The 26,940-nt window shown below is 56.3% G+C and overlaps 2 protein-coding genes across 4 annotated transcripts in view; both read left to right on the forward strand.

Moving 5' to 3' along the window:
• The window catches only part of BCAS3 (BCAS3 microtubule associated cell migration factor), a 355,971-nt gene extending 352,705 nt beyond the window's left edge, over positions 1-3,266 (forward strand). For all 3 annotated transcript variants that reach the window (XM_034068741.1, XM_034068742.1, XM_034068743.1), the window contains one exon: positions 2,376-3,266. In XM_034068741.1, the coding sequence (XP_033924632.1) occupies positions 2,376-2,524 (149 nt within the window). In that variant the 3' untranslated portion in view covers positions 2,525-3,266. The remainder of the gene's footprint in view (positions 1-2,375) is intronic.
• A 13,676-nt stretch (positions 3,267-16,942) lies between these two features.
• TBX2 (T-box transcription factor 2) lies at positions 16,943-26,388 on the forward strand. Its single transcript, XM_034069062.1, has 7 exons — positions 16,943-17,800; positions 18,470-18,737; positions 21,257-21,403; positions 22,564-22,640; positions 22,719-22,888; positions 24,065-24,678; positions 25,537-26,388. The coding sequence occupies exons 1-7, from the start codon at positions 17,436-17,438 to the stop codon at positions 25,981-25,983; spliced, it is 2,088 nt and encodes a 695-aa protein (XP_033924953.1). The 5' UTR covers positions 16,943-17,435; the 3' UTR covers positions 25,984-26,388.
• Positions 26,389-26,940: the final 552 nt, after the last annotated feature.

The following is a 26,940-nucleotide window of genomic DNA, read 5'->3' on the forward strand; positions in this document are numbered from 1 at the left end:
TCCACAGCAGCAAGGGGGGCTCACGGCCCCTGCATTCAAGGGGATGGACCCCAACCTCCCCATCCAGTCCCTGCACCCACCGCTCTGCTTCCCTCATGTTCTATCCCTGCTTCTTCCCTGGCTGGCATCAGTCTCTGCAGTGCCACCCCCTGGCAGTCCCCCGCAGAGGTGACAAGTGCTGCCGGCTGCAGAAACCCTGCAGCCCCAGGAAAGCCACCGTGTGAGCCCCAATTCCCTCACATCCCATCCTGGTGGGGTTTCAGCCCTACACAAGTCACCGAAGGACAGGCAGGACACGGCATGGCCAAGGACAGGCAGGAGCTGGCAGGCTCAGCCCTATGGCCTGAGGGGCAGAAGAGGCCACGCAGCAGCCCTAGGGGAACAAATACTTTCCCTCTCCCTCCTTTTGCTACGGTTGCTAAAAACACATTTGCCTGAAAATCAATTACAGCTTAGAAAGAGAGAGCAAAGCCACCCCATGAGGAGCTCAGGAGCCCCAGCCCTGTTCAGGGGAGCCCCATCCTGCCCAGCCGGGCGATGGCTGCCCAGCACCCCAGAGCTCTGACGTGGGACGTTTAACCGAAGCCAGCTGTGTGCAAGGGGAGATAAAAGCCTCAAATCAGACAGGATAAGCACAGTATTAGTGTGGGATACGCCACTCATTTCTGATTTAAATTACTGTTTTTACTTCCTGAACTCATGGGAGAGTGAGGATGTGAGGAAAATGAAGAGGTTTAGGCATGGACATTCCTTCACCAAATACTGGCAAGAAACCGTGATTAATACAGCTGATGTCATTAGCATCACTGCTTATAGGGTGACTGGTTTCCTGCTGATCTGTTTTTCACATATCCTGGGCAGATTTTCTCCATTGCAAGTTACCTCCACAGTCAAGGATTAAATCCCCTAACCCTCAATTGCTAGGTGTGCATTCTTCTGGCTACTGTCACTGCAGTGCCCAGCTAACAAATGGGAGCAGTGTCTGAGGATGCTGGAGTGAGATGCTTTTGGTTTTAGTGAAGAACTAACTTCCTGCTTTTGCCATGCACTTTGTGTATAGCTGTGTCCTTATCCTGGAGTCCCATTGCACAAAGTTTGGTGTTGACAAAGGTTAAATACCCTGGCATGAGACAGAGGTTTACAAACAGCAGTGGTACGGTCATACTTATCAGAGAGCAAAGGGGCCACAGCTCCTCCAGCTCCTGTGTGGCTTCTTTCCATCCCCATCCAAGCAAAAGTCCCAGCTGCAGGGACAGGAAAGCTGCCTGTTTCCTCTGGGGGTTGTCCCCCATGCACACATGCACAGCACCACAAGAGGATTTTCCCTCTTTCCCTTTGGCAGCAGAGGAATTTGCCCGAAGCTCCCATTCCCATCCTGTCCCCTCCTGCACAGCCTGTGCGGAAGCAGGCGACAGAAGTCGCACTCAGGGCCGCGCATTGCAACTGGCCAGAATATTTCTTGTAGGCTGTCACTGTGTGTCTGGGAGAGGATTCCTGTTGTGTCCGTGGGGCTCTGTCTAATCTCACCGCTGCATGCCACCGCTGAGTGCTGGCCCGGGGTGATGCTGCCCAGCAGCGCTGCTGCATGCTGCCACTGAGTCAACTGTTGGGTTCAAGTGGCTCACAGAGAGGCCACAGTTAGAAATGATGCTCTGCACACACAAAAATCCTCGTGTTTCAAGATTAGGGAGCAGTAAAGGCTTTGAGAGGTCAGCAAGGGGAGATATCTGGATGTGTGTGACCAGGAGAGGGAGAGCCACAGTCAGGCCTTCTTTGTCTTTTGCTTTGAGGCACAGCTCAGGCACATAGGAAAGGGGATATTTTCTCTTTGGCTTGAAAAAGCAGAGTTATTTCTGTCTGTTTGCTCAGGGTAAAGGGTTGTGGAAAGTCCCTGGTGTTCCCAAGGTGGAGAATTACAGTGGTTATGCACCGCTGGTACACACCACCAGTAAGTGGTGTTGCTGCCACTCCCCCTTCCCCACCATCTCAGCAGCATTGCTGCAGAGAGGAGACATTTCATCATCTGCCACCATACCCTTCTCACCCTGCTCAGTTCAGTCATGAGCATCCCACTGTTAACTCCTGACATGTCGTGAGTGAGCAGCCTCATCCCCAGGAAAGGGGCTGCTCTGCTGGGCAGTGTGTAACACCTCCATCCAGCTCCGCTTGGGCTCAGCTCAACTCTGAACCCAGAGTAGAACCAGGAGCTGGGGTGCCTTTGGAGTGACTCCTCAAATCCCCCTGGAAAGGATGGGTGATGAGCACATGTTAGAGCAATGATACAGTGAACAGATTTGTCGGTGAAGCAGCCACCTAACAGCACTCCAGGTTTATTTGAAATGCTAACCAGGACCTGCTCTCTCTTCCAATTGCAGAGCTTCAGCGAGAGGGAAGCATAGAGACGCTCAGTAACAGCTCTGGTTCCACCAGTGGCAGTATCCCACGCAACTTCGATGGCTACAGATCACCCCTCCCGACTAACGAAAACCAGCCCCTCAGCCTTTTCCCCACGGGCTTCCCTTAAATGAGCCGAACATCCAAGGAGAGATCCAGACAGGGTAACGAGCCGCTCTCCACCTGAACAATCCCGATGTGTCCATCACCCATCAGTCCACCACTGCACTGGATGGTTCTCATTACCCTGATCAATATTGATGACTCTTAAACCTTCCTCAAACATACTCACAGAATCTTGACTTTGTGTCCCTGTGCAATATGAAGAGACTCTGTCTTCAATCCTGATAGCTCTGCGGCTTCTTTTTTCGCTGTGTTCAGGAAGAGGTTGGTTGAGGAGAAATATTTCTAAGCCATTTTTGGTCCAGCACATGGTTTCACAACTGTTCTCTGCTTTTTCGTGTTGAGAGATGGAGGGGATCTCCCTAACTCGGAGGAGCTCTTGCCATTTGCAAAAGTGCCGAGCATTAACAAATGAACTGGAGAGAGTGGAAACTGGAGAACTTTCTGTGGACAGGGTTGATAATGTTATTCCTTCCTCATTGCGTCTCCTTGCTGCCCTCCTTCCCTACTGATGCTCATCAATGCCAGGAGTATTACAAATGGAAATGTTTCTTTTCATTCTTTGGAAGAATTCTCTCTATTGCTCCGGTTTTATTCTAGTCTTGTATTTTAGAAATGTACTTAATTGACTAACTGCAGTCACAAATTTCTCATATTTGGTTATAAAAGTTGTTCACTGGAACTCAGATATCTGTCCAGAAATGCATGTGTCATTGAATAAATCTAAGTTAAACAAGAAACTGCTTAAATGGCAATGTTCATGGAGTATTACTGAGCTGGCCGTGGGCTTTGTGTATCTGGACTGGACTATGTGCGTATTTACTAACTTGAAGGCTTTAATTAAAGCCATCAGTGGATGTTACGCAGCCAGTCTAGCTTGGGTTTGCCTCTCTGCTTTCTTGTCCCCTCGTGCAAGGACTGTATTTGTGAAAATGAGTGTGCCTTGCACCTCTGAAAACCAGCACCATCTCTGTGTGTCTGGTTCCAGCCCCTTGCATTGGTTGGGGCCCTGCTTCTTCGTCCCTCTGGTTTTGGTGGGACAAGGACCAGGCACGCTGGAAGCAGAGGCACCCACCTCCATCTGTTGTGTTACAGGATCACATATAAGAAGCTTTGCAGAACCTGTACAACAGCCTGAACCTCTGTACCCTGCTGAACATGCACAGTCAAAACTAGCACTGCATAACTCTGCTGATAAAATAGTCATGGGCTCACACATAGTAACCACATGAATTCCTATATCTCAGCCAACTTGTGTCGAGAAGCAGAGAGTGAGATGGGACTGTCAGCTTATGAAATTTCCTTCCCACTACTTGTTTTTAATAGAAGCCGTTTGAGTCATGGCAATGAGAGGAAACCAGCTAAACCCACAAATCTTTTTGCACTCTTATAGTTTAAACCAGCCACACTGAGTGATGCAGAACCGACCACCCTCTTCCTACTCCATCCCCAAACACCAAATACCAAATTCAGTCTTAGGCTTGATATTTTTATAACTGTAATTCAGCAGCTTAGGTCTCAGCCTTTTTTTCCTCTCTCTTCAGGCTTGGAAACCACTAATAAAAAGTGAGAGTCTGCAGCAATAATTTCAGTTTCTTGCTTGGTTTTCAGTCAGTCCTTTTGCAAGCAAAAAAAAAACACTTCTTTGGGATGAAATCAGAGAAGAGCTCGCTCATAAGTAAGTACTCACAGCTCCGGCCCACTGGCTATATCTGCTGTAATGCTATGTTCCTTTTATGTCTGTAAAATAATGGCTTGAAGTAAGGGGCTGAGGGTAGGGCTGGCACCGTGGACAAATGGGACCGCAGGGTCAAGTCAGTCCACACCAGTCAGGATTTTTAACACAGTTCAAGCCAAGGTCAGCTCCAAAAGTTCAAACAAAATCCAGATTAACACATACAGAAGGGATTGTGTTGTCACCGTGATGCTTGTTTCCTTTCAGGCTTTCCAAGGAGCAGCCATAAAGGACGAAGTTCTTGCAAAGGAAGGAAGACCGCTCTTCTCCCTCCTGCCTCGGACAGCTTGCTTGCTGGTTCTTACTGAACACACAAAGTAGGGTAGTGCATAACGCAGAGTGGTGTCATTGGAAATGTATTTGTTGTTGGCAGGCATTAAATCACTTTTTATAAGTGCTGCAATATGGCCATGTGGAAATTCCCAGTCTGCAAGAAGCTCCTTTGAATCGGGATGTTTTGTTTAAAGGGGGGGAGGAAAAAAGAAAAATCCTACAAACTGGGACTGTACCAAAATATTTTCAGTCTGGTTCATTGAAAAGAATGTCCTAAATTCCCCACTGTTGATAGCCCCGTAGCCAAACTGTTAAGAAAGCCTCGAGCTTAAAAAACAACAAGAAAAGGCACTGCTCTGAGGTGGCTAATTTAACTTTAACTTGATACTTTCACAGATGACCCAGCAGAATAACCACCGAGTTCCAGCTCTTCAGTGAGCCAGTGAAAACCAAGTGTGTTGCAACGATAACTATAGGGTCTCATTCAACACGTCCTCGCTGTGTGTGCCTCGCTCACATGCCCCACCAATGGCCCCTGCCTCTAGGTTACACACAAAAGCCCCCCATTTCAATTGGGTGCCACGTGCTTTCCTGCAATAACACCTTTCCTCTGCCCTCACCTCAGCAGCAATCCTCTTTTTGGGCACCAGGAGTGAATATTGCTGCTCCTCAATGATGTCTAGAAGCTGCTCCAAAGGGAGGTTTACTCCTGACTTCAGTGAAACCAGGTTTTCAGCCTAGTGACCTAATCCAAACCCCACTTAAAGCAAAACCAGCCCGTGGTCTTCGCAGGATGCTGGACGAGTGTCTCGTATTGTTGTGAGTATAATCCAGGTGAGTTCTGAAATGATGACTTCTCAAACGCAGTGGCTTGCCAGAAGTCGCAGGCAGCGCAGCAAGAATGTGGTGCCATGATATAAACCACTGGCTCAAAAGGAGCCCAAAAGACAAGCCGGACTTGCAGGGTTTTAAACTGTTTCCAGTAGTAGTAAGCAGCAGCCTCCTGCTGAGTTCAAAAGGCAAAACATCTCATTTAAAGTGGGGCAGACTGTATATCACTCTGTGCATGAGGTGGAGCTCTTCTATTAAAAGTTGAGTTCAGATTTCATGAATTACGTGAAATACTGCTTTCTTATCCTACCCTGGTTTCTGTAATAAACACATGTATGTGGCGTGCTTAAATCAAGGGAGGGGATTGTTGTGCTGGTTGAAAAGAAGTGGAAAGTCAAAGGTTCTCCAAATGTGACAGCTTGAAGTTCAAATGAAATCAAATCTCAAGACCAGCCCAGGGCCTGGGCAGAACCAGTGGGGCTGTTGTTCCCCAGTGCTCTGCAGAGCACGTGGGGCTTGGGCTTTGTTTGATCTGCCAGCAAAGCCCTGATGATCCCAATAGGGCATGGTGCTGTGTCCAAGCAAAACCAACAAGCCCCATCCCACTGCTCATCCCTACAAGGGGACAGCTTCTGGTTGTCCTGCCTTGAGTAGCATTAGCCAGCTCAAGAATGAAGTTTGTTGGCGACAAGGCTGGGGTTGGCTGGAGCCGACCGAGGGCAAAACACCACCAAGATCTTCATCCTCCTTCCTCAGCAGAGCCCCGAGGAGGGGTTTGCTGCAAAGTGCAGCTGTGAAACCCCTGAATTCTGCTCCCACTGCTCTGTGACCCTCTGAGCTTTGGGATAAACACACGGTGCTTGCCCTGGGGCTTCCTTAGTGGCTTTTTGAGGATCCAGACTGTGTCTGCGCCACGTCTCTACATTTCTTTTCTCTCTCCTTTGCTCTGGCTTGTTGCTGTGCAGGGTAGGAAAGTTTGCGCCATTTCCTGTTGTCTTTCCCTTATGCTCCTGAGATATTGTAAAAATGTTCGGTATCCTCCAGTAGGTTGTAATCACTTCACCCTAATGTTTCACAGCTGCTAAGTGTAACTTTAAACCCAACCATTTGAGTGCTTACAATTAGCCAGTCAATGGAGCTGCGATCGGGTCTTTGCAAAAAGAGAAAATGAAACTTTTTTCCTTTCCCCCCCCCCCCGAGTTTTAATTGGATAAAATGGGAACAAAACTTGTGGAGATGAGGAGTTTTTTAATGCAATAAATGATTAGTGTCTTATGTGCTAGGAAAAAATAATTGAATCCACTGCTTGGCCTGTTTCACAGATGGAAAAGGCACCGGGACAAGCATGTGTTTGTGGCAGCAGTGCACAAACCCATCCTGCACAAACCCATTGGAGCCCGCTGGAGCCCGCTGCTCTCCCTTTGCAGGAGCAGAGCTGGTGAGAACAGAATTAGCAGGAGACAAACAGCCTCAGCTGTGCCCTCACCTGTCCCTGCTGGGGCTTCACCTTCATCTTTGGCCTCCCTCAGTGCCTTCAGCCCCTGCTCTGCCAGTGTTGGGAGGGGAGATCCACACTGCTCAGACATGACCTGAGCAGAACGGCACACGGCTGGTGAGCCTGCCTGCAGGAGCAGGTGAAGCAGCTGAGGATGAAGGTTGGCTGATGCCTTCTTGGAGGGCCTGGTGAGGTGCAGGTAAGGCCCTGGCAGAGGCAGTGGCCACATCCCCAAGTAGCTTCACAGCCAAAGTGGGGGCAAAGCAGCAGGTGCATGTGTGGGATGTGAGGAGGTCTCTGCTGATGGCCCCATGTTATGCAAAGCTGTTTGTCAGCACGCACTAAGCTTTTCATAGGACAGGGGCCATTTAATCTCGTGCTGTTCCTTATCATCCACTGAAAACAAGTGTAAACTGAGGCTCATATTGAAAAGTTCTTCCTGCCCAACAGGGTGAAACCTCCTTTGGCTGATGTTACTGGGGTTGTTCCTGCTCAGAGCTCCCACCTCTTGCACATGCTGGGAGCAGGTTTCAGTTATACCAGAAAATGCCTTTACCCTGGTGAAAGCAAAGGGCCTGATGCAGCGAGGATACAAGTTACCAGCTCCAGAACTGGACCATGGACATGGCATGGTCATTGCCTTCCTTGTTCCATATGGTGACCTTCTTCCCCCAAAGCCATCTGTGGGTGAGATCAGCACTGGAGCTGGTGTTACCCACTGCAGGATGTGTCCTGGGGGATGTGCTGCATGTCCCACCAGCGCTCGGGACATGCAGCAATTCCTGGCTGTGCCCAGGCATTGATACGATCCCATCAATTGCCACCCTGTCCTTTGCTCCGATGTCAGTGAGTTCCAAGGCTGAATTTTTGCCTTTCTTAGGAATTTCTGCTGCAGGAAATGTCACTGCAACAGTGACAGCCCCATGCAGGTTGCAGGCAGGTCACAGCCATGGGTGTCATCCAAGCAGGCCAAGGCAAGCTGCCTGTGCATAGCTCTCAGCCAATCCTCCAGCTGCAGAGCTGCCTGCCCTGACCTGCACTGGGAGAGTCCTGTGCCCTCACTGTGTCCAAGGCCAACTCCTGCAAGGCTCCCAGTTCCTGCTGGGAACTACTGACCTCATCAATTCCCAGCATGCACTCAGCACCCTGCAGGATCTCACTCTCTCAAAGGTGGCAGCTGTGTGCCCCATGGGTGGTCACTGCAGTGGGCAGGGTAGGGGGCTTGCAGCCTTCCATGTCCCCTCCACCTTCTTACTTCCATCCCATTGAGTTTCACTGCATCCCTGGGGATGGGCACAGACCAGCAGCCTTCTCTCTGAGGGAAGCATTCCTGCCACCTGACCATAAATACTAATTAATAGCAAAGCCCTGGTCTAGATCAAGGAAGAGGCTCTGAATTTCCTTTGGAACATCACTGTCTGAAAGGTATCTTAAATATTCTCTAGCACTCAGGCTATCAGTAGGTCAATTATACGGTGAGCAGTCATACAAAGTTAATTTCTAATTTAATACAATGTTAAAAGGTTGTCAGGTTAAAATCTAATCTATAAACAAGACATGAAACGTCTCTTTAAAACAAGTGTCATGAACCGGTCCTGGCTCAAACCACAGACTGCTGCTTCTTTTATAGGATGTAATTACTTCCCAGTGAGTATTTACAATATCATTATAGGTCGGTAATAAAAGGCTGGTGCTGGCTGTGCCCGTGTGGCAGCCCAGTGCCAGCTGGGTGCTGATCCCACTCCCATCCCAGCCCCTCTCCCTCCGGCCCCTGCTGAGGGGAGATGAGAATTGCCAGCTCATGGGGCTCTGCTCCCGCTCCATGCCATGGGAAACAGGATGGGTGAGAACTGATGGTGTTTGCACTCAAATACACTTCAGTGTCAGGGGAACGAGGACACCCCTGATGTGTTCTGGAGGGAGCACAAGTGTCGCTGTATCCCAGGCTCATCAGCCCCTGGGATGTGCTGTGCCTGACAGTCCCAGGTGGAAAAGATGAGCGAGCACATTTGGTTTTGAGCAATGAGAGGAAAGGACTATAGCAAGGGTTCGCTGTGGACTCAAGGTTATGAGCAGCGTTCAGGCCACCAGCTTCATTCAAGCAGAAAACTGGAGGCAGCATCTGCAGCCCAGGGCAAAAAGCCAGCCCTATGCCCTGCCACCCCACATCATACCCTGTCCCCCAACTCCCTCCATGGGAGGCATGGACAAGACACAGGCAGGGAGGACCAAGCACATCCCGCTGCCTCTTCCCGCACAGGAATGCCATCCACGTTGCAGCCACTTCTTGAGGTATGTTGAATTTTGCTCCCGTTGCTGTCAAAGGGGAAAGTCCAGCTGTCATGTGGGAGTGATGCCATGGTCCCACTGGGCACCAGGCCGGACCACGAGACTCCTGCTCCTGGTAGTCCACGATGTCTGTGGGAGCTGAGCAGGATCAGGGCCACCCCTTGCCATGCTCAACAGGAAAACACCATGTGTCACCCTGCTACAGGTCACGCGATTGGCTCTGAAATCATGTGGGCTGGTTTTCCAGAAGGAATCTCACTGACTCCAAAGGTTCAGATCAGATGTGGCCGTGTCTGAGCTCTCCTCCATGCTGAGGAAGCCCTGCAAGGTTGGGCTTTAAAAAGACCAAGATTCTGATGGGAGCAAATGCCCCCCCCACAGCAAGGGCTGCAGGGGAGCATGGAATGATGTAACCCCAGTGCCAAAATGGAGGGAGGTGGTGATGTGCTGGTGTGACCTGGCCTGGGGACCTGCAAGGAGTGCATGGGCTCATTGCATGGGCTCATTGCTGCAGCCCCTCTGCTGGCCGGGACTCCTTCCCTTGCCTTCCCTTCCTGAGTTTTCTGGTAAATTCTGCTGCTGTCTGTAATTGGGAAAAGCTGCTGCTCACATCTGCGCAGGCACCGTCCGCTCGAGCTGGCGGACGGGGTTGTTACTGCTTGTGCTGCCGGTGCTTTGATCTGCTGTGATTCACGGGCTTGGCCGGGGCCGCCCCACAGATGCTGCCTTTGGGTGGTGCGGGACAGCACCCCTCGAGGTGGGACGGCACCCACTGCATCTGTGCAAACAGCAGCCCCCAAGGCTCAGGAAGTGACCTCCCATCTGCAGAGGAGGGTACCTGGAGGTATCTGGAGAGGTCAGCTCAGGTGCTTCCATCCCACCAGTATGTGAAGGGCAGAGGGATGGTGATGCATGTGTGCTGGCCAGCATACCAGGGCCCCACATCACCGGTGAGAAGGAGAAGCAGTGGAGCAGAGGGAGCACAAGAGCCCTGGGCTCGGGGCTGGCAGCACCAGGCAGCTCTGCAGGCACAGAGCAGCCCAGGGAGCACAATCTGTGGCCTTAATCCTGCCGTGTCCTGTGCGCTCTCAAATCCCCTTCACTTCAATGAGCGCTTGTAGTGTCAGGCCTGTGCCGGGCGAGACGGCACGCGGGGCCGGCGGGGAGGATTTGCTCAAGAGGGACTGTTTTTAAGGTGAGATTTGAAGGATGGAAGACAGATGGCAACTGGAGAGGACAAACGGATCAAGTGAAGGGTTTGTTTTCAGTGTGGAGGGGAAAACACAGGAGGGAATTACTGCTGGCTACAAAATGGGGGCTATTAATACCTGCAGTGTCTCGAGCTTTGCACTTAGGCTGGAGAGCCAGGATCCTCACGGGCACCCCCGGCGAGGGCAGACACCGGCCCCTTTGCAGTGCAGGAGTGTGGTTGTTTCTGTTGAGATGAATTGATCCCAGCGCAGTGCTGAGTGTACACAGACAAAGCCGGGAGAGGGGTTATTAGCCAGCCGGCGGCCCTGCCATTGTCCCTGCTATCTTTTCTTCCCTTTCAGCCTTCCTCCCCGTGGCCCAGGTCTCAAAGACCATGTGCCAAGAGATTAGTGACCTGCGCAAAGGGGAATTGCTTGGTTTGTGCCGGCAGCCGGACGTCGGGGCTGTTATTTACTTGTTAGGTGGTGCTGCCTCCGCTGAGGTATCCATGGAAAACACGCCTGGAGAGCAGTCTGCTGGCACTGCCGGCGAGGAGCTGGGACAGGAGGCACTTCCGCATGGCAGGTTTCAGCCTGCTTGCTGCATGCCCACACTGAGACCCCCAAACCCCCTGTGGGGGTCAGTGCAAGAGCCCAGCACCTACAGAGAAGCGAGAAAAAGGCTGGGTAGTGAGAAAATGGAACCAGCACACAGTGCCTGGGCATGTCACCAGGCAGGATGCTGGAGCCAGGGCCATGATGGGGCATTGCCCTGCAGCAGTTTGAGTTTGCAGACTTGCTTTAAAAATGGAAAGATGGGAAGAGCCTGTCCTGTGTTCAGAGCCCTGCTCCACCTTCCCAACGCCTCTGTCAGAGAGTGCTGAGGTTCTGAGGAAATGTGGATAAAAGCAATAAGAGTTGGCCCTTGAATGCGGAGCTGGATGGGTGTCAGATTGAGCCGTGATGAACACCCATGAAACAAGCAGGTGCGATAGGGAAGTGCTGCTCCTGCCCATGGCTTACTCTGCCTGGTTCTGTTCTCTCAGCAGTGAAATGCACTCTCCTGTAAACACGAGACAGTGATTTTCTGCAATCCTAAATTCAGACCTAGACCAAAACCACAACTCACGTGATGTGGGAGCAGCAGCGTCAGATCCTGCTTTAGATGTGATTTCAAACGTGTTCCCAGATCCTGTCTGAAGTGGACAGGATGGGATGTGAGCCCCGTCAGTGCCGCACACCCTCTTTTGATGCTGTAACTTCTGCCAAACTCCCAGCCCCAAACACAGAGCGGTTTCTGGAGGCGCAGGGCCCCTGCTCTGCTGACAGGATGGGGCCAGGTGGGCTGGGGGACTCCTTGGGGCTGAAGGTTGCCCTGCATCTTTTCCCTTCCACTGGCGACCAGGAGGTGATTGCACCCAACAGGCACTGTTTAAAGGACGGAAAGAGAGAGACCGAGGGAAGGACCCAGCTCGGGCCATCCCCTGCCCTCGGGGTCTCCGTCGGGGTTTTGCTGCCCAGGAACAGGCAGGGGCCCTCCCGAAGGCGGATTTTTGGGGAGCAGCGGCCCCGCTCGACCCCACCGAGGCTGTGCCGATCGCGGGGACCCCGCGGGGACCCCCAGTGATGTTCTCCCTTTCCCCAAAGCTCTGGTTCCGCCGCCTGCCCTGCCCTGCCGCCCGTTCCCCAGCACCGAGTTGCTCCGGGTTTCAGCCCGTTTCGCCAGGACTCGGAGCCGGGCGCTGCGGGGATCGGACCGGCCCCTTCCCACCGCTGCGGGCACGGTGCAGCTCAGCCCGTCCCAGATCCTCACTTGGACCTCGGGTCCTCTCCCGGGACCAGGCTTCTCGGGGAACCTGGGGGAAAACCTCACCCGTTCCCCACAGACACCGATGCACCCCAGAGTGCGGGGGGCTCCGGGAGGAGCAGGGAAGGGCCGACACCGACCGCGGGGTCCCTGGCGCTGGGGTCCCCGATGGAGGGGGCTCTGCGGGTCCGTTCCGCTCCGGAGCCGAGCTGCGGTCACTGGTGCCGGTGGGCTGGGGGTCCCTATCCCATGACGGCGATGAGGCGGCGGTAATGCCATTAGCCCGGGGATTACGCGCCCGCGCCGGGATGTGACACACTTTCTCAAATGGAAGTTTTTTAAACAGAGGGATTTGCATGATCCCCCCTTCATCCCCATCCCCATCCCCGTCCCCGCCCGCCCCCCGCGGGGCCAGCTCGAGTTTCAGGCCCCGGCCGGGGCTCCCGTCTCCTTTTAAGGCCGCGGGCTCGATGCGTGCGGGCCGCCGGGCCCCGACGTGGGGAACCGGGCAGCGCCGGGGCTGCGGAGCGGGGGGACATTGCGCCCCCGCGCAGGGAGGGCGCTCCTTAATTAAAACAATAATAACAATAAACCCAATCAAGCGGCGGAGCTGAGCGGGCTCCGGAATCAAAGAGACGCGGAGATAACGAGGGCGGGGTACGGGAGGGGCGCGGAGGATGCGCCCCTGCGCCCCCAGCGCGGGGTGCGCAGGGGCCGCTCGGCCGGACCGGGGTCACTCAGCGCCCGCACTGACAAACAGGCTGGAAAATGTGTTTATAAATTGTTCAAACTGTGGATAAACTTGAGCGCGGTTGTGCCTGCGCCTCCCAACTGTTGTTATTGTCCAGAAATCTGGATTACTGGAAATATTTTCTTTAAAGCTGGAGAGAAATCTAAACAGTCTGAGGACGGGGGAGCTGGGGGGGCTGGGGGGGCTGGGGGGCTGCCGCTCTGCCGGGGCTCCTCGGGTTTCCCCTCACCGGGCCGCGCACAGACGGGGCGCGCAGCTCCGTGGACGCACGGGCGGAGGAAGGAAGAGGGAGGACGGCGGCGCCGGGGCTGGTGTCGGGTCGAGCATCTCGCTCGGTTTCTGTCGATAGAAGTCCATCAGACGGGCGCCGGTGCCCGGCACTTCCCGGGCAGCTGCCGACCCTCCCCGGACCCCCAAAGGGGGAGCACCGGGGGAGATGTTTTCCCGGGATCTCCCGGAGTAAAGGGGATTCCCACCCGTCTGAGGCGTGTGAGGGGAGATGCGGCGCCCGAGGAAGGGAGGCGGAGGAGAGCTCCTGGGTGGGTGACAGCAAATGAAGGCAGTTTGGTTGCACATAGGTTTATTTTCCTCTCCAGGTGGAGCGGGAGGAGCGGGGCCGCGGAAGCTGCCAGGGCCACCTCTCGCCCTTTCCCCACCTGCCCTACGGCTGGGGCGCTGCGGGGTGGCTGGGCAGGGACAAGGGGGACGCCGGAGCTAAAGGAGCCGTCGAGTCCCTCAGGGGTGCGGCACCCGTCGGGCTTCTCCTGAGGTGCGAAGGGCTCCTGCCGGGGCCGGGCCCGAGGCGGAGGGAGGTCCTGAATCCGCAGCTGCGGGTTCGCTTAGGACAGCGCGGCCGGAGATCTCCGACGTCCCAAGCTCTGCCTGTCCAGCTGCTCCCGCAGAAGCAGTGCAGAGCCCAGCCCGGCGGTACCGGCCCCATCCCTCCACTGTCCGGCTCTCTCCCATCCCAGCTTGGGTTCCCCCAGCCCGGAAAGGTGAGAGCAGCCGGGTCTCCCTCCACGAGCGCCCGGGGGAGTCCTTTTGCCGTGGCATCAGGGCCGCGAAAGAGGGGCCCGACGGCTCGCCCTCGCACAGGAAAACCCCTTTAGCCCGCAGCCGGAGCGGGCGCGGCCGGTGCGCCCTGCGCAGCCCCGTCGGGGGGGAGCGCTCCGCTGGACGCGGAGCTGCCGCAGCTCGGTGGAGCCGGGAGGAGGGGAAGGCGGAGGCCCGGCGGCTTGTGAGAATTGTTATTTTTCATCAATCACCCGCAATTTGTGTAAGTGCCCCGGACAGGACACCAGCCGTCCTGCTGGCTGGGGTCACGGAGACAACACAGCAATGGAGAAGAGCAAATTGCATTTGCTCACCAGCTCACAGATCCAAATTACGGCCCTCGCATGGCGCAGGGAAGGGAGCGAAAGGTCCATGTGACATGAGGGAAATATGAAGGACTTTGACAGGTCTTAAACGGCCTGGCGCCAAGGCCTAAGTCTACCGGCTAAAAATAGAAAAGGGATGATGAGTGGAGATGGGCAGAGATGAAAGGGGAAGAGCGAGCGGGGCCGCGCTGCAGCGCGGGGCAGCGGGGACCGGACGGCTCCCCCAGGACGGATCCTCGGGGCTGTCCGTTCGCCACCGTCCCAGCCTGGGGACCGCTCACCAGCGCAGAGCTGGGCCCGCAGGCTGCCGGGGCTGCTCCCGGATCCCGAGTCACTGATGGGGTGATGATGGGTTTCACCCTGCCATAGGCACAAGCCGTCCGCCCCGTCCATGGGCGCAAGGTGTTGGGTCGGGTCCGAGCCCCTGAGCCCAGGGGCCCCGGCTGGAGCTTCCTGGGCAGTGGGGTGCCCGGTTCCCGTTAGCTCCCCCCCCGGCAGTCCCACCAGTGAGCGCGCTATAGAGGGTCGGGGAGACGAAGCTGCTCTGGATCGGGTTTATTCTGCAGGCGAGGGCGTCTGCGACGGTAACAGTGGTGCGGGGGATCCCGGTCCCAGGCCGGGAGAGAGGACCCCTTTTCTCCCGGGGCCCGGAGGTCTCCAGGTCTGATGCGCCGGGCCCTGCATCTCCCGGCGGAGAAGCGGGCCAGGTATCCGCGGAGGAGCCGTCCCCGTTGTGGGGCGATGCCCCCCCGGGGCAAGGAAAGGGTCCGGGTTTGCTTTGTGCGGGGAGAATTAAGAGAAAAAGAGCAAATACAAGCAAGCCCCGTTTTTGCCAAAGCTGCCGTCAGCAGTTTTCCACGGTGGCGAGGAAGCAAAGTCCAAATCGGGTCTAAATTTCAGTCCCCGCTCCCTGTTCAATGGTCAGCGGGACACCCCCCACCCCGGCCCCTCCATCAGAGGGGACTCGCTGTGCCCGCCCCGTCGGACGCGAAGGCAGGGCCGGGCTGCGCAGGCAGAGGTGAACCTGCCGCGGGACACGGGCAGGTTGTGAACGGCTCCGAGCACAGCCCTGGTCTTGGGGCTGGGCTCTGTGCTGTGCTGGGGGCAGCGGGCGGGGGAACCTCCGGAGGGGGGTAAAGAGAAAAGTCGGGGTGCGAAGGGGACACTCGGGGGTTCCCTTGTCCCATCCCGCGCGGGGAGCAGCAACAAGCGGCCGCAAGGACTCTGAGCTGCTGCGCACCCGCGGAGTGGGAAGGCCGGGGGGGTCAGGCCGGGGGGCAGAGGAGGGGGACAGACCCCACACCTCTCCTCGTCCCGCCTGGGCGCAGCGCAGGCAGCGGGGGCAGGAGCCTTGGAAGGGTGGCAGGGCGCTTTTTGAAGATTTAGGGGTAAATATGAAGTGACAAGAGACGGGTCTTTATTGTGAGGGCTCAGCCGCCTGGCGCCAGGGCCCTCTTCAGCCACCGCGGCCCTCAGTTAATCAGCGCAGATCTCCAAACCGACCTCTCCGCGGGGACACCCACCGCGCCCACCGCCCCCCCGGGCCCTGGCGCGGCGGGACCGGCCCTTAATCCCTCTGCAAACAGCCCCGGAGTGTGTGTGTGTCCCCCTCCTCCTTATCTGCTTCCCCCCCGCCTGGGTAAACAGCCCCTGTGGCCGAGCACAGCCGCGTCTGCCCCCGGCCGTGCACCCAACGCGCCCCGACGGCGGGGTCTGCGCTTCCGCCGTGGGTGCGAGGCTGGGAGTGGGACCCCCCCCCTCACCCCGTACCAGGTCGTAGCGGCTGCCGGCGGGGCGGGGGATTGGGGGGCGACGGCAGGGAGCGACTCACCCGGGCTGGAGGTCGCCGCTCGGGGCCTCGCCGCCGCCCGCAGCTCTCCGCCGGGCCGCGCTCCCGGCGGCCGCCCCGTCGGCGCTGCGCGGCTCTGCGCGGAGCGGCAGCCGAGACGTGCCCCACCTCGATCCACTCTCCAGGCTCTGTCGTAAGACGGCAGCAGCCGCCGCTCTCCCCCGGCCACCCCCCCCCCGCTCTCCTCCCCTGCTCGCTGCCCCCGCGGACACCGGCGGGGGCCCTCGGCCTCCTTCCCCCCGCCCCTGAGGCTCCGGCCCGGGAGGGCCCGGCCGCCGCTCTCCGCTCCGCCGAGGTGGCTCCGCGCTGTCCCCGCACCGGCGGCGGCCGCTCCCCGGCCGCGACGCAGCCGGGGCTGACCCGGTATGCGGAAAGGAGCCGGGGGTGGGATTTGGAGCACTTTTCTCTGTCATTGGTTAATATTTTATCCTGTTGACATGTTTTCTTACTGCCGAAGCTTCCGACACCTTCTTCTCTTTTTTTTTTCCCCTTCTTTCCTTTTTTTTCCTCTTCTTCCCTTCCTCCCTCCCTCCGCGCCCCCCCCCCCTCCCGGCCCCCCCGCGCCCCGGAGCTTGGCCGGAGCTGTCAAAACCACGCCTATGCAGATCCACAATTGGTCTGAAACGCGTAAAATCAGCAATCAAGGGGGCTTGGCTCATTAGCGGGCGGATCAGAGCAGGAAGGACATGTGAGATAGTCACAGTTTTACAGAGATCAGGACAAGATCCAACCGTTTCCACTCCGGCTCCCGGAGCCATGAGCAGCCCTCGCCCCAGCGCCGTCCGCGGAGCGCGGAGCCGGGCCGGCCCCGCCGGGGCGCAGCCAGGGCCCGCAGGGGTGTGAGGGCCCCTGCCCCGCTCCGCACCGCCCCGCGCAGCCCCGCGCCGGCTTTTGTTTCTATTTTAGTGTTGGGAAGGACTTCACTGGGAGGGCTCTCTCCCTCGCTCGCTCTCCCTCGCTGCAACAACAACAACAAAAAATAAGGACCTACTGTCTCCCCTCCGCAGACCGGAGTCCCAGGAGCCGGGAACTGCCTCTCTTGTTTTGTTTCTTCTTCTTTTTTTTCCCCCTTCCCCGCATCTCGTTCCGCGGGGTTGGGTTTGGGGTTTTTTTTTCGGCTTTTTCTGTGTGCTTTTTTCTTTCCTTTTTTTTTGTGTGTGTGTTGTTGATTTTTCCTTCCTCTTCCAGAGCCTCGAGCGAGTTCGCTGGGCAGGAGAGGGGAAAAAAAATACTAAACCAGCAACAAGCAACAACAAAACCCACACACACGTTTTCGTAAAGGGAATCCCTCTTTTTCTCCTGGATTTGTGGATGCACCGATGAGAGATCCAGCCTTCCCAGGGACTGCCATGGCTTACCACCCCTTCCACGCACCCCGGCCGGCCGACTTCCCCATGTCCGCTTTCCTCGCAGCCGCCCAGCCTTCCTTTTTCCCCGCTCTGGCTCTGCCTCCTGCGGCGCTGGCAAAGCCCATGCCGGACCCCGGGCTGGCCGGGGCGGCCGAGGCCGGGCTCCACGTCTCGGCCCTGGGACACCACCACCAAGCCGCCCATCTCCGCTCCCTCAAGAGCCTGGAACCCGAGGAGGAGGTCGAAGACGACCCCAAAGTCACGCTGGAAGCCAAAGAGCTCTGGGACCAGTTTCACAAGCTGGGCACCGAGATGGTCATCACCAAGTCCGGGAGGTAAGGAACGGCCCCGCGCAGCCCGCCCCGCACCTGCGCGGCCGCGCAGCTCCCTCGCCCCTCCGGTTCATCCCGCGTCCCCAGCTGCTAGCCAGATCCACCCCGATGAATGCGGGGGAGCTCCGGTCCCTGGAGGTTTTGGGAAGTATTTAACCCCCCTCAGAGCCTCCCCCCCCCCCCCCCCCCCCAGTTGCTGCTTTCCCGAGCGCGGTCCCAAATTCAATTTTGCGCGCTAATTGAGCGCCTGCGAACCCCCCCCCCCCCCCCCCCCCGTTTGTTTACGTCGCTTCTCACCCATTCCTTCCCTCCTGCCAAATTTCCCCGTGGACGGGGTCTTCCCGGCCCTGCTCGGGTCCCCAGTCCCGGGTAGGGCCCCGGCGGGGCGGCCTAGGTCCGGGTGAAAGCAGGGAAACGGGATGCCTCTGAGCCCCTGTTTGCCGGAGTGGGAGCTTAGAGCTTTCTCCCCGCCACGGCGGATGCAATAGAGCAGGCTGAGGAGCGTTTGGGAAGTGAAAAGGATGGAAATCCTCTGTGAAGCTGAGCTAAAGACGGTGGTTTCGAAGCGGCAGCTGGGGCCGGGAGGTGCGGAGCGGCTCGGTGGGGCAGCGGCAGCCGGGGTCGGCAGCGGGCGGGGGGCACAGCCTTGTACCGCTCTGGGTCTCTCCGCAGGAGGATGTTCCCCCCGTTCAAGGTGCGGGTGAGCGGCCTGGACAAGAAGGCCAAATACATTTTGCTGATGGATATAGTGGCGGCCGACGACTGCCGGTACAAGTTCCACAACTCCCGCTGGATGGTTGCCGGCAAGGCCGACCCGGAGATGCCCAAGCGCATGTACATCCACCCCGACAGCCCGGCCACGGGGGAGCAGTGGATGGCCAAACCTGTTGCCTTTCACAAGCTCAAGCTCACCAACAACATCTCGGACAAGCACGGCTTCGTAAGTGCGGCTGTGGGGCAGAACAGAGCCCCCCAAGCGGGGACCCTCCGAGCAGGGATCTACCGAGCAGGGACCCTTTGGGTTTTCCCGGTGCCGGGTTGCCCGGTCCTGCTCTGCATGGGGCGGCCTTGGAGAACCACGGGGCTTCAGATGCTTCTTCTCCCACCAGCAGCGCGTCCGGGGCCGGGCTGGACTTTGGGGCCTTGCGGGGCCCTGTGATGCCCTCGCTGTCCCACTGCCCCCTCGGCCGCTGGTCCTACCCGGCACCGAGGGGTAGCTCCTTGCGTTCCTGGGGACGGGTCCCTTGGGAAAAAGGGAATGTTGGGCTAGGGACAGCCTCAGGATCCCATATCCCGGTCTCCGCGGCCTGTCCTGCCCCTTTCCCCCGGCCCTCGGGGCTCTGCGGGAAGCGGTATTTGGAAGGGTGCATGTGCAGGGCCGAAGTTGTGCCGGGGAGTGCAGCGAGGGCAGCCCCGACGGAGCGGCGGGGCTGGGGACGGGCAGGTGCAGCCCAGGATGTCGCTACCGGCCGAGCCGAGCCGGACAGAGGAGAGAGGTGCTGAGGGCTGCGGCACCTGCGCTGGGTTTCCGCGGCTGGGAGCAGGGCCGGAGCCGTTGGCTGGAAGCCCCTGTTTATTTCCCTGTTTATTCGGAAGCCCCTGTTTACTTCCCTATTGGTCATATCTGCATCACCTAAAGGAGGTAAAAGAACACAAAAATTAAAGCCGAAAAAATAAGAAACAGACAAAACAAAGGGAAAGGAAAAAAAGAGAAGAAAGAAAGAAAGAAACCGAAGCGTGTTGGCAATTTGCAAAGATCCTCAGAAATCAGGGTCAAAACGCGAGGGGAGCGTGATCCTGCGTGAATGCACGGGGCGGGGAGGGGAAATCACAGCGCCTAAGCCAGCGGTCTCAGGCCTCTGGACAAGCATTTCGGGCGATAAAGGGAAAGTCCATCGTGCAGCGCTGGTAGTACAGTAATTAGCGGGGGCCAGAACCCGGCTGAGCCCGGAGCCGCGGGGCAGCCGCAGGACTCGGCGCTCAGGTGCGGAGCGCAGCGCAGCAGCTCCGGGTAACTTTTTGCTCTCGTTTTATGTGTTGGTTTTTTCCCTTCTCTCTCTTTATTTTTCCTCTCTCTTTTTTTTCTCTGAAGGCAGGAAACGGCGTTTTGTTAAATAATACATTGCGGGGTTATTTATAGGCAGCAAGGTAAATCGATAGATGGAGAGTCTAAAAAAATATCTTATATATATATATATATACTAAGGACAAACAAGTTTGATTCAGCGGTTTTAACGGTTCGCCTCCCTCAATTAAAGATCTTTTTTGTGTCTGTCGTTGCCCAAAATCCGGACTGTGTTAAATCTGGGAGATGAGGGTTTAGCCAGTGCCCATCTGGTCAGAGAAGGATGATTATTTTTTTAAAGGAATGCAGATTTGCGCTCCTGAATGAGACTTTCTGCACCGTTTTCATGATAAATCCAGTCTAGATGATATCAATATAGTAGCGATCTGACAGTTCATCAGCAGGTGATTATTGCTGGCGTTAAAAAGGGGGGGATTTTTCTTTTATTGCCTTCTAAACTGAAATGAAGTGATAATTATTTAGCCATTTGGCCGACGTTATTTGACAATAATTACTCAAGCTTTCGCCGTTCTCCTACCGATTCCGGGCGGTGAATGCTGCATTTCAGCCCGACCACAGCAGGTTGGGGAATTATTTAACCGCTGTCGGGCAGAAAAACGTTGCCGATGCGGGCAGGAAGGGGCAGAGGGTCGGAGCAGCCCCGAGCGCTGCTCGGGGGTTTCAGCCGCTTCCGAAAATCCTCAGCCAGATCGCGATGAATTCGGTTAAAATAAATAAAGAACATGAGAAAGGAGAAGGAGACGGAGGGGTAGAGAGTGGCTTTAAGTGCTGGCGATGCTTTCAGACACCTGGTAGGGGAAAAAGCCCATGTCTGTTCCTTCTGCAGCGTTGCTTCGAGACATAAATTTAACATGGCTCATGGTGAAACGCTCCTTTCACGTCTCAGGCGCTGGCTGGGGCTGGCACGGGTTTCTGCGCCACCGACACAGATCGAGAGGCTTTTTAACGATATTTTTTTTTGTGGTGGTGAGGTCCAGTATTTTTTTAAGGTTTTTTTGTTTTGTTTTGGTTTTTTTTTAAGGACGGAAATATGAAAAGCGGCGAGAAATGTGTTGAAAACTCGCCTCATGTTTGCGGGGTTGTAATAAAACGGGGAGATCCTTTTTGCTGCTTTATTGCTGTGCTTAACACCCGCTAGGATGCTTCTGTGCCTGCCTTCCCCTGACCTCCTTATTTGGGGGCATATCATGCAATGGCATAAACAAAAGAAGAAATCTCCCTCTTTGGCATTCCACGGCATTCCTTCCTCAGGCTGAATTTGTGATATGTTTTTTGGTTGTTTTCGGGAGAAAAGGGATTTTCTGGGGGAGGTATCTTGATGTGGACCGTGAGGCTGACGGCAGCTGCGGGCTGTGCTCTCTCGCCCCCCCCAGACCATCCTGAACTCCATGCACAAGTACCAGCCCAGGTTCCACATAGTTCGGGCCAACGACATCCTCAAGCTGCCCTACAGCACGTTCCGCACCTACGTGTTCCCCGAGACCGACTTCATCGCCGTCACCGCTTACCAGAATGACAAGGTACCACCGGGCAGCCCCTGCCCTTTCCCTGCCCTGGCCTTGGCCATGTGCCCATTTGCTTTCCCCTCCACCTACCCCTGCTCCCACCTCTGTCCTATCCTTTACCCCTTATTAGGGTGTATTTGTGTGTGTGCACAGAGGACATTTTGGAGGAGAGTGACCAAAAGACAGCAACAGGAGAAAGGTTAAACGCCATGCTCTCCAAGCAGGAGGCACCTTTCCTACAACTACTGTTATTATTACTATTGCCAATACGATTGCTATTAGTATTTCTGTTAATACTATTTATAATTTCCTCCTGGACTATGTTGCACCTTTTCTGGGCTGTGAGAGTCATTGGTGCAGGCCCAGGCAGCACGGCAGCCTGGGCAGCCTCATGGGGAAGGTGCCCTGGGCTCGGTAGAAGCCAAAAAAATGGAGCCAGATAAGCTAATTTTAGTTGCTTTCGTGATTTAGCAAGTGTTGCCCTGTGAGCAGCAGAGCCAGGAGAGCTCGGCGGGGAGTGGAGGGCCTCTGCCAGCCCCTCCAAGGGTTGTGTGTGTGTGTGTTTTAACCCAAAAGCTGACCCCCACCTCCACCCCTGGCTGCTGATGCTAATTGACAGCTCTGTCTGAGGGTCCTGGTGGGCTTGTTTCCCTCGTAAAGTTTATGGCGAAGAGTCACAATCGATTAAAGAGCACTTTGTCTGCTCGCCCGCCGCAAGCTGCACGGGGCAGCCGTCGGCCGGTGGGCCCCGTCGGGCGGGGGATGCTGCAGGTCCGGGCTGCCAGGCGGGGGGAGCGGCGGAGCCGGGCCCTTTTCCAGCGCCCCTCTCGGGGCCGTATTTCAGAGCCATGCATTATTGAGCACCCTAATGTCGCCGGCCCCAGAAGCCCGTGGTGGGGAGGGATAAGAATAGCTTTTACCCAGCGCCGCGCAGCTCAGTCGCCATCTTCTCTCCGGGGGGCCGTGAAAAATAACTTCCTATCATTAAGATTCTATTAATAATTCAAGCCCAAACCTCAGCATCATTTTTAATAAAGCATGTGGTGTGTTAAAGCGGGGCCGCAGCGTTTCACAACCTGCACAGCGCACCCCGGGCTCCCCGACGGCTGCGGGGGGTGTGGGGGACAGGCAGAGCTTCACACCACCCCCCCTCTCCATCTTCCCCCCTCCCGCAGATCACCCAGCTGAAAATCGATAACAACCCCTTCGCCAAGGGCTTTCGGGACACGGGCAATGGCCGGCGGGAGAAGAGGTAAGGGGTGTCTCCCGTCCTTCCCCTCTCCTCACCCGCGGAGGGTCCGGAGGTGCCCAACTGCCCCTCTTTCCACAGGAAGCAGCTCTCGCTGCCGTCCCTGCGGATGTATGAAGAGCCCTGCAAGCCCGACCGCGACGGCGGCGAGTCGGATGCCTCATCCTGTGAGCCCGCAGCCGTGCGTGATGCCCTCCACTCGCCCGTGGGTGCTCTCCCCAGCCCCCTGCGCCTCAAAGGCAACAGCAGAGGTAAAGGAGGAGACGCAGTCCTCAAATTTCCCCAAACTTCGGGTTTCCGCTCCCTTGGTCGGTGCTGGTTACTGAGGGGCAGTGAGGCAAACCACCGGGGAACAAGAAATGAGGACAGGCATGAAGGAGCCCAAGGGTTGATAGAACAAGAGCAGACCAAAGGCTAGTGGGGTGCAGCGATGTCCTGTTTAAGCCATGGGATAAACAAAAAGAAATGGCAAGGCAGTCCGTGAGCTTGACACATCTGCCCAGCTCCTTGCTGCTGCATTCCTGCCTGTCATAGCTACATTACACTCCCCTGGAAAAAAAGGGAAAAGAAGAAAAAAAGAAAGAATTAACACATTTGAAAGGGGGAAAAAAATGCTGTAACTCCAAGACTTCAAGCCAGTAAATGAAAACAAACTAGCCGTTCCCACATTGCAGTTTTTAGATGCTGGGTTTTGTCTCGCCGCACTATCAATCTGCTCTTTAAACTTTCCTCCAGCCCGATTCCCTGCAAACCTTCATCAAAACTACACCCCCCCCCCCTTCCCGAGGTGGTGGGAGGGTTTATTACACCCCTCTCCTCTTTCAAAGGCTTCCCCGAATATTCACCCCAGCCTGCAGAGCTTCACCTAACCCGCACCAAAACGTTTTCTTCGTTTAGCAGGAGGTGATCAGGCAGGGGCTCTGCCGATGGGGCTCTCTAAATTAAACCCCGTTTTAGGAAAGGCTGCAGCATGCCTCTTGCCTTAAAACCACCTCTTTAACCTGACTCAACCTGCATGTTGGGAATAAATCCACGGCGTGCTGTTGATCAGCTCCATGTAATTAAATATATACAGGACCATTTCCTCCTGTGCTGTCCACCCGCCTGCGCTCTCTTCATCCCCTGCTCTGCAGCCCGCTTTGAGTTTGCAGCTAACGAGAGCGATGCTGTAATAGATTTTGGTCCTCCATCAAACATGTTTTTCCTGTTTGGCAGAGCAACAGACCTGCTGTTGTTAATCCCCTTTCCCCAGAGCAACCGTGGCACGAGGGCCCATTTCTGCCCCTGAAATGAGTTTCTCCCATTAATAACGATCGGAGCTTTGCCGCCGCAGTCTCTCCCTGACGCCAGGGCTCTCACGAGTGACACACTCCTTTCATCCCCTGGGTGCTTCTGCTCTGACCCTTTGCCCCTCCATCCCCTTGCAGAGGAGAAGCCGGGGGCTGACAGTGATGCAGAGGTGGAGAAGGCACCCGAGGAGCGGCAGGCAGCAGCGGCCAGCCCCAGTGGGGAGGACACAACACCCCGTGGCAGCCCCCGGTGCCCAGAGGAGCGGAGCAAGGAGAGACACAGCCCGGAGAAGGTCAAGGATGGTGTATCCCCCCGGGAATGCCCTGGTGAGGGTCTGTTCGGCACGCGAGGCCTGGAGAAGGATAAGGTGGAAGGACGGAGGAAAGAGCCAGACCCGGGCAAGAAGGACATGGAGGGCAGTGGGTTAGGCAAGGAGGCCTTTGCCCCGCTGATGGTGCACACGGACAGCCCCCCACACCTGAGTGCTGGGCACCTGCAGAGTCTGGCACTCTCTGGCCTCCATGGGCAGCAGTTCTTCAGCCCTCTGGGTGCTGGGCAGCCCCTCTTCATCCACCCAGGACAGTTCGCTATGGCTCCTGGCGCCTTCTCTGCCATGGGCATGGGACACTTGCTGGCCTCGGTGACCGGCGGCGGAAGCCTAGAGAATGGAGCCCTTTCATCTGCCCCGGGCACGGCAGGAACAGCCACCCCCTTCCCTTTCCACCTCTCCCAGCACATGCTGGCCTCTCAGGTAAGACCCTGTGCTCATCCCATGACCCCACTGCCCCCTGTCCCCACTGCCCAGCTGGGTCCTGAGCCCTCCTCTCCATGTCCTTCCACAAAGCTCCCTGAATGAGCAGAACTCTTTAGGAGCACAAGTCCCAGAGGTGGGGGAATATGCAGGGAAGGGCAATAGAAGTACAAATAAGGAGCTGCTGGTCCCCCCAGCATCACCAGTGCCTTCTGCAGCTCCTGGGGACAAGGGGGTGAGGCTCCTCAAGACCTTTGACATGCTGCCTGATGCAGCATGAGCAGGATATGGGGGATATTTTGAAGGCTGGCCTCAGGGCTGATTTGAGGAGGAATCTTGTTGGGTGTTTTTGTAGCTGATCCTGTTCCCCCATAGGCAGGGGCAGAGTCAGGAGCATAGCCCTACCTGACCTGGCTGTCCCCATTCAGCAGCACCCCCATATCCGTGTTAGCCCCAAAATGGCTCCTGCAGTGCCTGCGCTGTGTTGCCTTTCTCATCGCCTATGATGAAATTCATAAAGATGCCTTTGAACTCCCCTAATTTCTCAATCCTACTTAGCAATGCGTTTTAATCTGGTTAAAGGTTAGTGATGCTGCACAGACTAGGACACACAGTATACTTGGAGGGGACAGAGCAGGGATGGGGCATGTCCGAGAGAGGGGTTTGTGCCTGGCAGCACCAGCCCAGATCACTGTACAGGACTGTACTCAGTCCCTTGGTCTGTCTCACAGAGATATCCTCATACTGTGTCTTTAGAATGACTTTCTTGGGGGAACATAGCCGGGGGGGGCAGGCAGGAGGGAGGATGCAGTGGAGCATGAGCATGGCTCTCACCCCTCTCTGTCTCTCTCTCTCCAGGGAATCCCGATGCCCACCTTCGGCGGACTCTTTCCCTACCCCTACACCTACATGGCAGCAGCCGCAGCGGCTGCCTCAGCCATGCCAGCCACCAGCGCAGCGGCCGCCGGGCCGCTCTCCCGCAATCCCTTCCTGGGCAGCAGCCGTCCCCGCCTGCGCTTCAGCCCCTACCAGCTCCCGGTCACGATCCCACCCAGCACCAACCTGCTGACCACCGGCCTGCCCACCAGCCTCAACCCCGGCTCCGAGGGCTCCAAGGCCAGCAGCAGCCGTGAACCCAGCCCGCTCCCCGAGGTGCCACTGCACAAAGGGGGCAGCCAGCGCCCCACTGTCTCCCCCAAGGGCTCCCTGAAGGAGTCCCTCAATGAACTGCAAAACATCCAGAGACTGGTGAGCGGGCTGGAGAGCCAGCGGGAGCTGTCACCCGGCAGGGAGTCCCCGAAGTGACCGACGGGGCGGGCAGCGAGCCCTCCGGCGGGGCGGAGAAGCACTGGTATTTTGTACAGCACAGTATAAATATTTATTGCAGAGCAAGGGGTTGGGGACGGACAGGGAAGCGAGGTGCTGGAGCAGAGGGATGGAGCCCCGCCGGCCAAGCAGACCCACCACCCCAGAGCCAGGAGTGAGAGGTGGGAGCGCAAGGCTCGTCCGTCCCTCCAGCTGCGGGGCTGGGAGCGGCTCCCCGACTCCAGCATCGCCATGGAACCCCCCCAACGCCTCTGCTGCCCCGCTCTGGGCACTGGGCAGCTCTAGGGGTGCAACGAGACCAGGCAAAGACCCATGATGGATGGGGCACCCCCGACCCGTAGCCCCAGCGCTGGTCCCGGGGAGATGTGCGGGGCCAAAACCTCATCTGTGCAAGGGGGGAGGGGGGGGGGGGGGGGGGGAGGAAAAAAGAACTAGAAAAAAGGAAAAAAAAGAAATAAGAACCGAAACATGGGATAAAAACAGCCTCGGCAGCCGCCGCCACACAGAGCGGGTCCGGCGGGGGGAGCCCCGTGCGTACCCGGGCAGATATTTATGAAATAAATGGTAATTTGTGTAAATAAGCTATAAGGATCCCAGAATATGCAAATTGGTATTAATTTATTCAGAGTTGTACATTGGTGTGTACATAATATTTAGAGTTTAACTCATCGCATTTAAGTTTTTTTTTTTGTTTGGTTTGGTTTGTTTTTTTTTCATTTTACATGAACATATATATTGTAAATGAAAACTATTTAGCTCTTTGTGATTGAAGGAGATACCGGTTTCTTGAACTGTGTTTTAAGATATTGTTTATCCCGCCTGTTCTCTAGGACAATCATGTGCCACCGGTAAAACAGTTGATGGAGTCACTGAAACTAAGAGTTCAGTTCTTTAACGGACTTTCGCAAGGAACATAAAACAACAACAACAAAAAAC

This window comes from Melopsittacus undulatus, chromosome 13 (assembly GCF_012275295.1).
Source record: "Melopsittacus undulatus isolate bMelUnd1 chromosome 13, bMelUnd1.mat.Z, whole genome shotgun sequence".
Taxonomy (NCBI): Eukaryota; Metazoa; Chordata; class Aves; order Psittaciformes; family Psittaculidae; genus Melopsittacus; species Melopsittacus undulatus.